At 45.0% G+C, this 13415-nt stretch overlaps 1 protein-coding gene across 1 annotated transcript; it reads left to right on the top strand.

The window, feature by feature from the left end:
- Positions 1-3236: 3236 nt before the first annotated feature.
- Positions 3237-10900, top strand: LOC311508759 (SLIT-ROBO Rho GTPase-activating protein 2B-like; the record flags this gene model as incomplete). Its single annotated transcript, XM_084573709.1, has 4 exons — positions 3237-3303; positions 9817-10012; positions 10513-10567; positions 10672-10900. 4 exons carry the CDS (start codon positions 3237-3239, stop codon positions 10798-10800), a joined length of 447 nt encoding a protein of 148 aa, XP_084429835.1. The 3' UTR covers positions 10801-10900.
- Between the last annotated feature and the right edge of the window lie 2515 nt (positions 10901-13415).

Raw genomic sequence — 13415 nt, 5'->3', positions numbered from 1 at the left:
GCTGATCGTCTGCACTTTCAGAACGTGTCAGAACATATATGGAGCTAACTGTGAGATATAAACTGAGATTTAAATAAATAAAGGAGCAGATGTTACAGTGGAACGTAACGCGGTAGAATATATGTGTACATTTTGGCAAAAGACTTAAAGGAAGCGCAACAATAAATTCCAGTCAAAGAAAGAAATAACTTTGGTATCTGCAGACAGTATTGTTATCCAGATATGGTGAATGCTGAAGCTCAAGGTCGTCAGAAAGAGAAGAAGTAGGGACGGAGAGTTTGATTACTGTCCTTGTGGTTTTGTTGCAGAATCATAGTGAGACCCTGAATGTCGTGTTTGAAGTCTGCAGACTTGTTGTTTTTCTGCCCAGAACAGATAAGCCCCGAACAACAGAGCCATTAAGAGAAGGCATCACAACACGACTTATAGATAACATCCCATACATTAGAGCCACAAAGAGTCGAGGGCGAGATACGATCAGCCGGTCTACTTAAAGGAGGACCGCCACAAAATCAGGAAGCAGTTTTAAGCTCATTACGGGAATGGTTCGACATTTGGGGAGATGTGTTTATCAGGGGTGGATCCAGAGGGGATTTTCTCATATATGATGGACCTGGAAGGGACGCCAAAACAACAAGAACAGGAAAAACCACAAAGAGACGGCCGTAATGAGAAAAAAAGAATCACAAAATAAAGAAATCGCTAATGCAAAGAGAACAAAGAGCCACAGAAATCATCAAATATATTCACAAAATGACCATAAATGGATGCAAAACAACCATAAGGAGAAGACAGATGTACAAAGACAAGAAGATGCAAAACTAAATATATCATGAATATCACAAGAAAAACAAGAAGTGAAGCAAGATGTGCCCGCACAAGAAACACAAAGACACAAAGAAATCATCAAAATGATCCCAAAAAGATGCAGCACAACCACAAACAGAAGCAACCTTTCCATAAAAGACAGAAAACTATCACAAAAAGATGCAAAACTAAGAAATGACAAATGAAAAATGACCAGAGACACAAAAATAATCCATTAAATACACACAAAATAAACGAAAAGATGCAAAACAATCACAAGATGTCCACAAAAAAAGGCAATCACTAATGCAAAATGGCCGGAGACACGCAAGACAACCACAAATAGATGCAAAACAAAGAAACAAACAAACAAATGGTCAAAAGACGACTGCAAACAACCACAAATAGGAAAGGTGTCCACAAAAAGACACAAACGCAAAATGAGCAAAGAGACAGAAAGTCATCAAATGAGACATAAAACTAGAAGAAAGAGATTTTAAATATCTGCACAGAAACTTCCTGTATGTGGTAAGAGATAGTTAGCACTCTGCTGCCACCTACTGGTGAAAACATACAGACAGCACAACACAGGCAGACACTCACACCTACGGTCAATTTAGAATCACCAATGAACCAAACCAGCATGTCTTTGGACGGTGGGAGGAAGCTGGAGAACCTGGAGAGAACCCACGCAGACACAGGGAGAACATGCAGACTCCACACAGAAAGGAACCAGTCGGAACATGGATTAGAACCTAGAACCTTCTGGCTGTGAGGCATCAGTGCTGCTAAAAGTGTCATCTTTAATTTACGCCATCCTCCACAGTCATGTGATGTTTCGTATGAAGAGTTATTTGACGTTAAATGAAGGAATGTGGAGATTAACTCATTAATTAATTAACCTCTTGACCCCTCAGATTAATCTGGTGACCTTTAGAATGGGACTGAACCCATGAGTTGGGAAACGTTGCATAGAGCTGACTAAACAATAAAAAAGATGTTCAATCATCTCATTTGGCCACTAGGTGGAGACAAATAGCCTTTAATCATAGTTTAAAATGAAAGGTGTGCAGGTTTCTGCTGCTCAGAGAGAAACCCCCAAGCTGCCAAAACATAGGTACCCTCATGAAGGTGGTGATTCACCTGGAAGGTTGTTTAGGAGGATGGAGTTTGTGTCGCTGTTAAACTGGATTGAATTAAACACTGAGGCGTTTCTTTCATGTGTCAGTGAATCCTGGAGGCCAGACCAGCATGCCCCGCCCACAAACCATGTCTGGTCTGGAGGCTCTCCGTTGGGAACTGATTCTGCTCCTGCAAAGATCAGATAGCTAGGGGGCGGGGCTTAATGTGGTGATGGACGGAAGTGTAAGAGAAGTCATGCATGTCATCTGATGGCTCTGATTGGTTGGAGGCCACATAATGAAACCTGTTTGACTACACCAGGATATATTTGATTTTTATTTCAATATATTTTATTTGACACTAAAACTGAACACCAGAACCTTCATGAAGATTCAGAGCAGAACTGTTATATATTAGAACACATTCACTGGTGTACCTAATGAAGTGGCAGAATGAGCTCTAATAACCACATCTGTCTTAATTTAATAATCTGTGATTTCACGTTAGTTTTATTTTCTTCCGTGGGACCCACTGGCCTCCTCAGCTGTCAATCATGCCTCTAGCCCCGGCCCCTCGCCCCCAGCCCCTCCCTCCCTCGCGGACACACCTATTTCCTCACCGGCTTTTTCGTTTCACCGATATTTGAATAATCTGCACGAGGAGGGCTGGACGCGCGCGCCGTGAAAGGTGATGTCGGGGTGAAGACACCGTCAGATCAAACACCTTCCTCCTCCTCGTGCGTGTATGCGTGCGTGCGTATGTTTGCGTGTGCATGTGTGGTCCACGCGTGTGTCTACCTAGTGGGCGTGTGCCCGCTCCTCCTTCCCGCCCCACCTCCTCCTCCTCCTCCTCCTCCTCCTCGGTGCCTGCAGACCGGTGCATGCGTATGCACGCGCGCCGGTGTGATTTTATTTTTGCACGCGGTGAAGCACGCTGAAGGTAATTTTTTATTTATTTCTTTTTTTTGATGCGGATCCACGCGGCGGCAGCAGCAGCAGCAGCATTGGCAGCAGCGGTCACGAGTGTGTAATTCCTCTCTGAGTGTGCGTGATTCCTCCTCCTCCTCCTCCTCCTCCTCTTCCTCCTCAGCGTGGAGGTGCGGGGCCACTGCTGGCTGTGTTGTTGCGGCACTGGATGGATCTAAGGAGCGTGTTCGCGGGTGAAGCCTCGGGCGGCGCACACGGAGGGAAATAAAATAATAAAAAAGAAACAAAAAAAAAAACGAGGATTTAATTTATTTTGATTGATTTTTTTATTAGTATTATTTTTGATATAAATCATTCACCTGTCTACCTGTAAAAGAGAAAATGTCAAACTCCAACAAGAGCAAGAAGGACAAAGAAATCCTCGCAGAGTACGAGAGTCAAGTCAAAGGTAAGAAGACGTTTGAATCATTTCACCTTATTTTAAAACCACACACACACACACACACCTGTCTTCCTTCCTGCCTGCACGCTCCCTACCTCACTCACTCATCTGTGCTCGTGCCCGTGCACCGGCGGGGCGTGTGCACGGGCGTGTGTGTGTGTGTGTGTGTGTGTGTGTGTGTGTGCAGGGTGTGTTTGGAGCTGACACCTCTCACCGTGAGACGTCAGGATTTTCTGGGTTCATCCCGAGTGCTGCATGGCGCCCCGAGGAGGAAGAGGAGGATGAGGAGGATGATGCGTGTCTTCATCCCTTCAGTGTGTGGATATGTGTGTGTGTGTGTGTGTGTGTGTGTGGTATTTGTATTCCTCTGAGACTGTGACTGCAGCACCTGATAGAACCAGGTGATTCTGACAAACTCCTCAAACAGTGGCTGCCGTGACCGTGCAGGGGGGCCAACCCTCCTCCTCCTCCTCCTCCTCTTCATCCTCCTCTTCTTTCCTCCACCCGGCGCCATGGTTACCATCATGACCTTTTCATTCATTCCCGTTTCATGCAACCCAAAAAAAAAAAAAAAAGAAGGTGTGACCTTTATCAGACACCGAGGATGGAAACATTTCACGGCTTCATTCAGAAATCATTCTCTGCGTGACACACCTTTTTTTTTTTTTGCTTTTGATTGGAGAGTGTTTGTGGCCTCACAGTGATGGAGGAAGCAGTGTGTGTGTGTGTGTTGGGGGGGGGGGGGATTGCCCTGCGTTGTAAAAATGACCGCCAGATAAAACCACCGCCTCCTCCTCTTCCTCCTCTTCCTCCTGCCGAGAGCCAAACCTATAGATCCGCCGTTGTAACTATGTGCTTTCCAAGTCTGCCTCCCGTCCTCCGGCTCCTGATTGGCCGACGCAGGAGGTGGTGTTTGTAATGTATACACAGGAGGTGGCCGCCGCCGTTGCTGCCGCCGCTTTCTCTCTCTCTCACCCAGGGATGGGTGGGGAGGCGAAGAGAAGAGGAGGAGGAGGGAGGGGGGGGTCCTTCCTCCCCTCCTCAGCTGAGGTGAGGTGGGCCTGGCGGTAAAGGTAGCAGGGAGTGGATTATCATGCACGGTGCTGACAATACAGAATTTGTGCGCTCACGGTTTTCAAAAGTGAGCGTGCTCGGGATGCCATCCCGCCCGCCGGCCGGCCGCCTCCCCAACCAACGCCGTGTCACACCTCCTCCTCCTCCTCCTCTGACAAGAGGAAGGGGTTTAATGAGAAAATGCAAATGATAGAAGAAGAGGAAGGAGCTCTGCAGCAGGGCTGGAGAGGAGAGACAGACAGACGGACACCAGGCTGAGATAAGAAAGAAAAAAAAAAAAGCCCTGCAGCTTTTAGTTTGAATTATTTTAATTATTATTATTTTACGTCTCTAAGCAGGTGATCGGTGACGTCCACACCTGCAAGACAGAGACACAGACAGAGACACGGTGAGATAAGATAAGGATTCCTTAGTGATGCTCACTCTGCCCCCCCTTGACCTTGAACCTGGTCGTCACGGTAACGGCTTCCCCCCTCAGCTTCCCCGTCTCTCGCAGTCGCAGACACATGATGAAGTGTTTACGGTAAAAAGTTTTAGGGTTATTTTTCCCTGCAGGCGCCAAAACATCTTCTTCTTCTGTTTTAATGGCGGTTGGCTCGTGTCAAAGTTGTCAAAAATCAAAGACGAAGAAGCAGAATCCCGTGACTAAACACGTCTGCCGAGTCTCTTCTAATCAGTTCCCAACGGAGCGACTTTACGCCGTTGTGTCTTCCAGGATGATGTGGCTGTAGACGAGCTTCGAGTGAATAACATCATCTTTATTTAATCACTCCAGAGGTTGTTAATCAATCCTCACAACAACGGTTTTAGGGCCATGACACAAAGTGATAAAGTGTAGAGCAACCGATTAGCTGATTCAGGAGAGGGCAGCTCTGTACGAGGGTTTGTAGCTCTTCCTAGCCTCCCAGCTAATAATTCCTAGCTTTCCTAGCTTCCTAGCCTCCCAGCTAATAATAGCTCGTCCTAGCTTCTGAACAGTCCAGCTAATAGTCTCTCTTCCTAGCCTCCCAGTTAATAGCAGCTCTTCATAGCTTCCTAGCCTCCCAACTAATAGTAGCTCTTCCTAGCCTCCCAACTAATAGTAGCTCTTCCTAGCCTCCCAACTAATAGTAGCTGTTCCTAGCTTCCTAGCCTCTCAGCTAATAGTAGCTGTTCCTAGCTTCCTAGCCTCCCAGCGAATAATTCCTAGCTTTCTAGCCTCCCAGCTTCCTAGCCACACAGCCAATAATAGCTCGTCCTAGCTTCTGAACAGTCCAGTCTTTCTTCCTAGCCTCCCAGTTATTAGCAGCTGTTCATAGCTTCGTAGCCTACCAACTAAAAGTAGATTTTTGCTTGCTTCCTAGCCTTCCAGCTAATAGTAGCTGTTCCTAGCCTCCGACCTAATATTAGCTGTAGTAGTGCAACTTTTTAAAACCTAGATTGAACATTAAGATGCAGGGCATCACTTCCTCATTTAACTTTGTTTGACAATCGATAGTTAATGTGGCACTTACAACGTGATAAAAGCCTCTAGATTCTATTTTAACTAAAGTTATACTAAACTACACATAAAGGTTAAATCAATCAGTGTGTGTGACCTGAACAGATCTCTGAGGAGCTTCCAGATGGAACCAGTTCAGAGATATCACAAGACTAATTCTTTCTGCCCGCTGTATTTTTCCTGCCTAACTTTTCCCTGTGTCAGTGTTTTGCCTCGTTGTGCGGTGCTGAGCGTAGCTCGTCTGATCAAAGACGGCGGCGTTCGGGGGGTTTTTACGAGGAGGATTTCTAAGAAGGAGCGTTTCTCAGATCAAAAGGTAAAGGATGTCCTCCTTTCACCGTCAGCTGACTGAGATCCAAGCCGAGGAGGTTCATTGATATAATCTTGGCTCCTCGTGGATCTGCTTGAATCCTCCCCCTTACTCTGCGACTGCAAACCTCATTTTCACATTCTCTGTAGGTCTGCAGCTAACGGTTATAATTAGTCCATGAACAGGAAGTTTGATTTGATTGCATCGTGGATATATTAGCAGAAAATAGTTACAAATGCAAATACGTTTTTATGAGTTTTTCTCATTTGTTGAATCAAAGACAAACAATATTAGATAATTCCTTTTGCACACTTGTATTAGGCTGTGTATACTGAGTATTTACATGCATAGTCCATGAATATTGACAAGGTAGTTTTACACTTTGCAAGAAATGAAGAAGAGAGTAACATTACACCGGCTAAGCTAACGAAAGTATGAAACAAATTCTTGCTTTTGAGAAAGAAGAACCAGAAACCAAACTAATCCAACTCCACGGCGCTCAGATGACGTGTACGACCACCATCAGTCTTCTGTCCATCACCACATTAAGCCCCGCCCACACGATCTCATTGGCCCGGCGGATCTTTGCAGGAGCAGAATCAGTTCCCAACAGAGAGACTCCAGAACAACTTTACACCTTTAAACCCTATAAACATTGACCAAAGTGTAAAATCTAAAACAATTCATGTAGATGTGCAAAACATTTGTAACAGCTGCAGCTTTCTTTGTTGGCATTTGCACAAATTGGCAAGTTGGTCAGTGGTAGCTCGGCTTTCTGACGCATATCCAAGATGGCGACCATTGAGGGTGAAAAGCGTCCAGTGCTTCTTGGCGTTATTACCGTTATTAGGTGCACATCAGGGTTCTGACGGGCTGCCTTCAAATGTTTGTGGAGACAGCATTAGTGCATCAGCCGCCACCCTTCTTTAGTGTAAACGGACTAAACGCTCTCAAAAATAGCAATTTTAGTGTGAAAGAAGCAGCTATTTGAGGCTGAGCTAAATGCTAACATGCTAGGGCTAATGGTTACCATGTCCACCATCTTGGTTTAGTGTCCTAAACGGTAATGTTGACTCACTTGGGTCTCATAATTCAGTTTATTGTCGAAAAGTGACCCCTCATTAACATCCAGTCACGAGTGCGCAGCTTTAAATACCTGTGGTCCAACCTGGTCTTGTACCCCTGTTGAGTAGGTGGTCTTTAATGTGACCCAGGAGGAAGGAGGTCACATGTGTCCCAGACCACCTCCACATGTGGACTGACACCAGGACACTTGAGAGCTGATCAAACAGGACGGATGTTAATGCGACAACAAACAATTTGAACTAAAAACAAAATATTAAATCAGAAATTAAAACGAACCGTCACATGAGTCAGTGTTTAACTTGGGTATTAATATGTGGGACAGTTTTGTTTTCGTCCTCTTGGGATTTTTTTAATGCAACAAATGATTTTATCTTTGTCTCCGGAGCCGCTCAGACGGGAGGAAGCACATCATTTTGTAGGCATTCGGGGAAACATGCTCCCGTCTTTGATGTGGTTGTCGGAAATCTCTGTGGAAAGTTTGAATGAGAATTGCAAGAAAAGCAAAACGAGTCTGGTACGGTTTCATCACAAACTCACCGGCTTTGGGAATACTTGGTGTTTTGTTAACGTTGAAAGTGAAATACTCTTTGTGCTTCCCATTCAGAATACATATTCCACAAATCCACTTGGAAATCATACGTTTTGAATATCCTGAACTTTAAAAATGACCTAATATATCAGCTGTGTGGACAGTTGCTAAGATCCCCGCTGTTTGACATCTGTTAGCATCTAGAAGCCACTAAGGGGTTGCTAGAGTATAAAAACAGTCCGTGCATAGCCTGTATAAGAACATGCATCACCTCAGCACCATCGGTAGCATTTAACAGTACTCCACAGTCTTTTATAGTGTAGATGTGTAGATGATGTGCAGCCTCCTTCTCTCTGTTACCACAGGACGTTTGGTGAATTTGTTAACTGACTGCCGTCCAGAGGATTTGGACCGTTCCTCTGCTAGCATTAGCGTTAGCCTTTTTAGATGCATTGCTGTAGTGCTTTAGCTGTATTTCAGGGCTGACATGTCACCGTAGTATTTCAACACACTCGATGAACCGCTGCTAGTTTGCTGGAACATCTTCTAGGAGGCGTCCATGTTGTTATTGTCACGTGATCGACAGACTGACTAGTAGCCACTCAGGCTAACTAACGATTTCTAAAAATGTCTGTAAATACTTCACAACTCTGTCCTCTGTAAAAACCGATTCAGACTTGTACAGTATTCGTGTTTATGTTGCCGTTGATTCGCTGACACGATGTTCAGACATTCCCAGCATCAATAATAAATAACGAGCTGGATGCCGACGTTCCCGCTCGGCTAATTACGCTTTAAACGCCGCCACGTGAACACTTCCGTTTAGAGGAGATGTTATTAAATCGCTGATCCCTCCGGTCTCAAACCATCCCGTCAGGGCCAGTCGGCCAATCAGAGGCGAGCGTTTCCCCTCTGCTCAGGGACACAGAGCGAGCAGCGAAGCAGACGTTGGTTTATTTGAAATTGTTGCAGCTGAACAGTGTTTGGAAAGCATGAACATGAAATGGCTGCCATTTTAAATGAGTGAGCAAAACGACACCAGAATCAATATAATCTGCAAAAACACACACACAGGCGCAACATTACTGCATTTATAATATGAAGCAAAGTGTGTGTGCATGAATGTGTGTGTGTGTGTGTCGATGCTGCAGATACGAGCTCTCGTCTTCACCTTCCTCATCACATGGTTCACACACAATGTGTGGTTGCCTAGACAACAGGTAGTGGAGTGGATAGGGTCCCTGGAGATTGTTGTGTGTCTGTCTATGTGTGTGTGTGTGTGTGTGTGTGTGTGTGTGTGTGAGAGAGAGAGAGAGAGAGAGAGAAGTGGAGTTACTGTGCGCTCGCCCTCCCTTCGTTTTTCTTCCTCTCTTCCTCCCGCTGCTGCAGATAGATCGAGCTCTGAAACAAGCGCGAGCATTGAAGCGTGCAGCCAGGCATTACCTCTGCAGGACCCAATCATACTGTGTGTGTGTGTGTGTGTTTGGGTGTGTGTGTGCACTTGTTTCTATTAAGATGTGGGGCCCAGTGTCTCATGGAATGCTAATGTTGTGGGGACATTTTTGCTGCAACTTTCTGAGGGTTAAACCCGGTTTAGACTTGGTTTTAGGGAATGCATTCATATATCGTGTGTGTGTTTGTGTGTGTGTGCATTGAGTGTGTTCACATGTTATTTTAAGCGGCCGCCGGACGTCGTCCAAGGTCACTCCTCAGATAAATGAGCAGTCTTCATCGGGATGAAGAGGCAAAGGGAAGTTAATCAATCGTTAATCAAGCAAACATGGCCGCTATCAGCTGAGATCAGTGTCACAGTTTACCCCAGTAACAGTAAACTGTTTATGTTATAAATTATTTGCACATTAAATAAAGTAACCGGCCTTTTTTATTGGTTGATTTACGGGCGATGAGGTTGAGGAGGACCTTGTTTTACTGCGGCAGGACTGGTGTGATCACCTCCTCTGATCTGATCACGTCATCCCTGCAGTGTGTTTTAAATGGAAGCATGACTTTCGGTTAATTTGTGTGTGCGTGTGTGTGCAGATGTGCGGACTCAGCTGGTGGAGCAGCAGCGCTGTCTGGAGCAGCAGACGGAGATGCGGGTCCAGCTGCTTCAGGACCTGCAGGACTTCTTCAGGAAAAAGGCCGAGATTGAGACGGAGTACTCCAGGAACCTGGAGAAGCTGGCGGAGAGGTTCATGGCCAAAACACGCAGCACCAAGGACCATCAGCAATACAAGTGAGGGCCGAGCACCGATCTGGTTGCTTTTTGGGTCAAAGCACGAGTCAACACGAGATAAATCACTAGATTACAGGGTCAAGGTGACGGAAAGTTGAGTTAACCAATCAGCAGGCAATTAGCATTAGCTCTTCAAGTGGCAGACGCTACTGTAACTGGAGGGAAAAGTGTATCTCATTCATTCATTCATTCATTTTATGTAACCGCTTGTCCTCTGGAGGGTTGTGAGGGGGGGGGGGGCTGCAGCCTATCCCACCCTGGACAGGTCTCCAGTCTATCACAGGGCTAACACAGAGAGACACTCACACCTACGGCCAATTTAGAATCACCAATGAACCTAACCAGCATGTCTTTGGACGGTGGGAGGAAGCTGGAGAACCTGGAGAGAACCCACGCAGACACAGGGAGAACATCCAAACTCAGAAACACAGAAAGGAACCAGCCTGAATTATATTTTATATCTAAACTATCTGATGTTTTTATCTCTTCGTTTCTTGCAGAAAGGACCAGAACCTGCTCTCTCCAGTCAACTGCTGGTACTTGCTGTTAAACCAGGTCGGTTCACGTTGAGCGTTCCTCGAGACGCTTTTAAAAAATAAAAAATGATATATATATATATATATATTAAAAGTGACTCCATCCATGTCTCTGTTTTTCAGGTGAGGAGGGAGAGTAAAGACCACGCTACCATCAGCGACCTCTACCTGAACAACGTCATCACCCGCCTCACGCACATCAGCGAGGACTCGGCCCGTCTGCTGAAGAGGGTGAGCAGAGTGAAATGTTAATTAATTAATAGAAAACGCAAGTGAGTCTGGAGGAAGTGTGGGCGGGGCATCGATATCTGGCATCCAGTGTCACCAGATTTATTTCCATCCAGTGTTTCATTAATTTTCCACCAAGATCTTGTATTGATGATGGGAGAGTCTGACCACTGCACAAAGCCTTCTCCAGCACATCCCAAAGATTCTCAATGGGGTTAAGGTCTGGACTCTGTGGTGGCCAATCCATGTGTGAACATGATGTCTCATGCTCCCTGAACCACTCTTTCACAATCTGAGCCCCATGAATCCTGACATTGTCATCTTGGAATATGATCCATTGATGGAATAACCTGGTCATTCAGTATATCCAGGTAGTCAGCTGACCTCATTCTTTGGACACATAAAGTTGCTGAACCTAGACCTGAGCAACTGCAGCAACCCCAGATCATAGCACTGCCCCCACAGGCTTGTACAGTAGACACTAGGCATGATGGGTGCATCACTTCATCTGCCTCTCTTCTTACCCTGATGCCCCCATCACTCTGGAACAGGGTAAATCTGGACTCATCAGACCACATGACCTTCTTCCATTGTTCCAGAGTCCAAACTGGAGCCTTTTTTCCAGTCCACCTCACTGATTAGTGGTTTTCTTAAGGCTACACAGCTGTTCAGTCCCAATCCCTTGACTTCCCTTCACATTGTTCGTGTGGAAATGTTCTTACTTTCACTATTAAACATAGCCCTGAGTTCTACTGTTGTTTTTCTTCCATTTGATTTCACCAAACGTTTAAGTGATCGCTGATCATATCTTCCTGGAAGACGATGGTTCTCCACTATCCTTCCAGTTTTTAATAATGCGTTGGACAGTTCTTAACCCAGTTTTAATAGTTTCTACAATCTCCTTAGATGTTTTCTCTGCTTGATGCATGCCAATGATTTGACCCTTCTCAAACAGACTAACATCTTTTCCACGACCACAGGATGTGTCTTTAGACATGGTTGTTGAAGAAATGAGATGCTACTCATTGCATCAGTTGGAGTTAAGTAATTTGTTGCCAGCTGAAAGATAATCACCCATGCAGTAATTATCCAATAGGAGGCTACGGTAGGGTAGTAACGCTATGGAAAGCAAGCAGAATCTAAAGTGCTGTTGTACTAAATAATCCGCCCTGTTGCACCAAAACTGACAACAATCCCCAAAAGAAGAAGAAGAAGAAGAAGAAGTACTTAAATCTAAATGAAGCATTACCAGACTCATATTCTGATAAGACCTGACTCTGACTTCACCAGATGTTTCCCTGAAAACGCAGCAGCAGATCCAGCTGATAATTCTCTGTAGTTTCATAAACGATTGATACTTTTACGTCCATGAAATATTGATCAGCAGCTGCTTTAACTAAAAGACGTGAGCGCTCCTTGCGCCTCAGAGACAAATGAGCGTATTCCGACCTGCACGCCACAAATAAAACGAATTCATAAATGAAACAAGCCGAGCTGCGCCGCCTGCACTTTTCCCCGACTCGAGTCTCTGCGTCTCATGCATTAAACAGCCGAGCAGTTTGGGGAAGGAGCTGTGTGGCAGCATTAATATTACATTATGCCAAATGACTGTGGAATCCCAGGATGGATGAGTCCCGTTCCCATGGCGCCCGCTGAGAGAAGATCAGTTGAGCCGGTCGCCATGGCCACGGGGCTGTCATCGTCGCCATGGATGGCCGCTGCATCCCCTTCCCGGTGTTCCTCCTCGGCTTGGCGGGGTCCGCGGTGGAGGTCTGACTGTTGGTAGCCGCCGGGCCGTCGCTGCACTTTAAGCTAGCATGAATAAAAGACGAGCCAGGAGCGAGATTAATAATGAACACGGCCGGGCTAAAGTTGGAGGCGGCCCGGGAGTGTGTTTAATTTGCTAAACTCGGAGGCGGCTCCGGCGAGAGCTCAGGGGAATACTGACTTTACTTTTCATTAGAATCAACTCTTTGACTCAGAGACGCAGCATGAAAAAAAAGAAAGGAGGATGAAAATCTTTACAGAAAAGCTGCTTCGATAATGAGTGTTTTATTATGAATATCTTTAATCTTTTACCCTTAAAACCATTGTTTAGTTGACTTCCTGCTCTAAAAGCCAGTGGATCAGTCCTTAATTTATTGACGTTGAATTAAGAGATAGTAAATTGCAGCGTGACGGGATAAATAAATATGTCTTTTTATGGCTTATAGGCGTATCTTAAGGTTTTTTACACCATTTAACCTTTAATTTTTCTTTCGTTATTGCATTGTTTTCTGGTGACATCGGTTTTCCCAAAGGCTGCTATCAATCCTTAAATGTTTTACCTCAACAATCTATTCATTTAACCTTTAATTATTATAAAATAAAGCTACTTTTAATGGCAATTTGAAGCGATAGTTGGTTGTTTAGCATTTAAACGAGGTTGCGAAAGTGTGACAATGATCCTTGAATGATTTCAGCTCATTGTTCAGTTGTCCCGCTACAACTTTCCTTCACTCACACTGGTCACAATCCTTAAACGTGCATTTAACCGTTAATTGTTATTAAATAAAAGCTCATTTCTATGATAATTTGAAGTAATAGTTGGGTTTTAAGGAAAATATCACTTAAATTGACCCAAAAGCGTAAAAATGATC

Source organism: Chelon labrosus, assembly GCF_963514085.1.
Source record: "Chelon labrosus genome assembly, chromosome: 23".
NCBI lineage: Eukaryota > Metazoa > Chordata > Actinopteri > Mugiliformes > Mugilidae > Chelon > Chelon labrosus.
The sequence above is the reverse complement of the archived record's forward strand: the minus strand, read 5'-3'. Positions and strand labels throughout refer to the sequence as shown.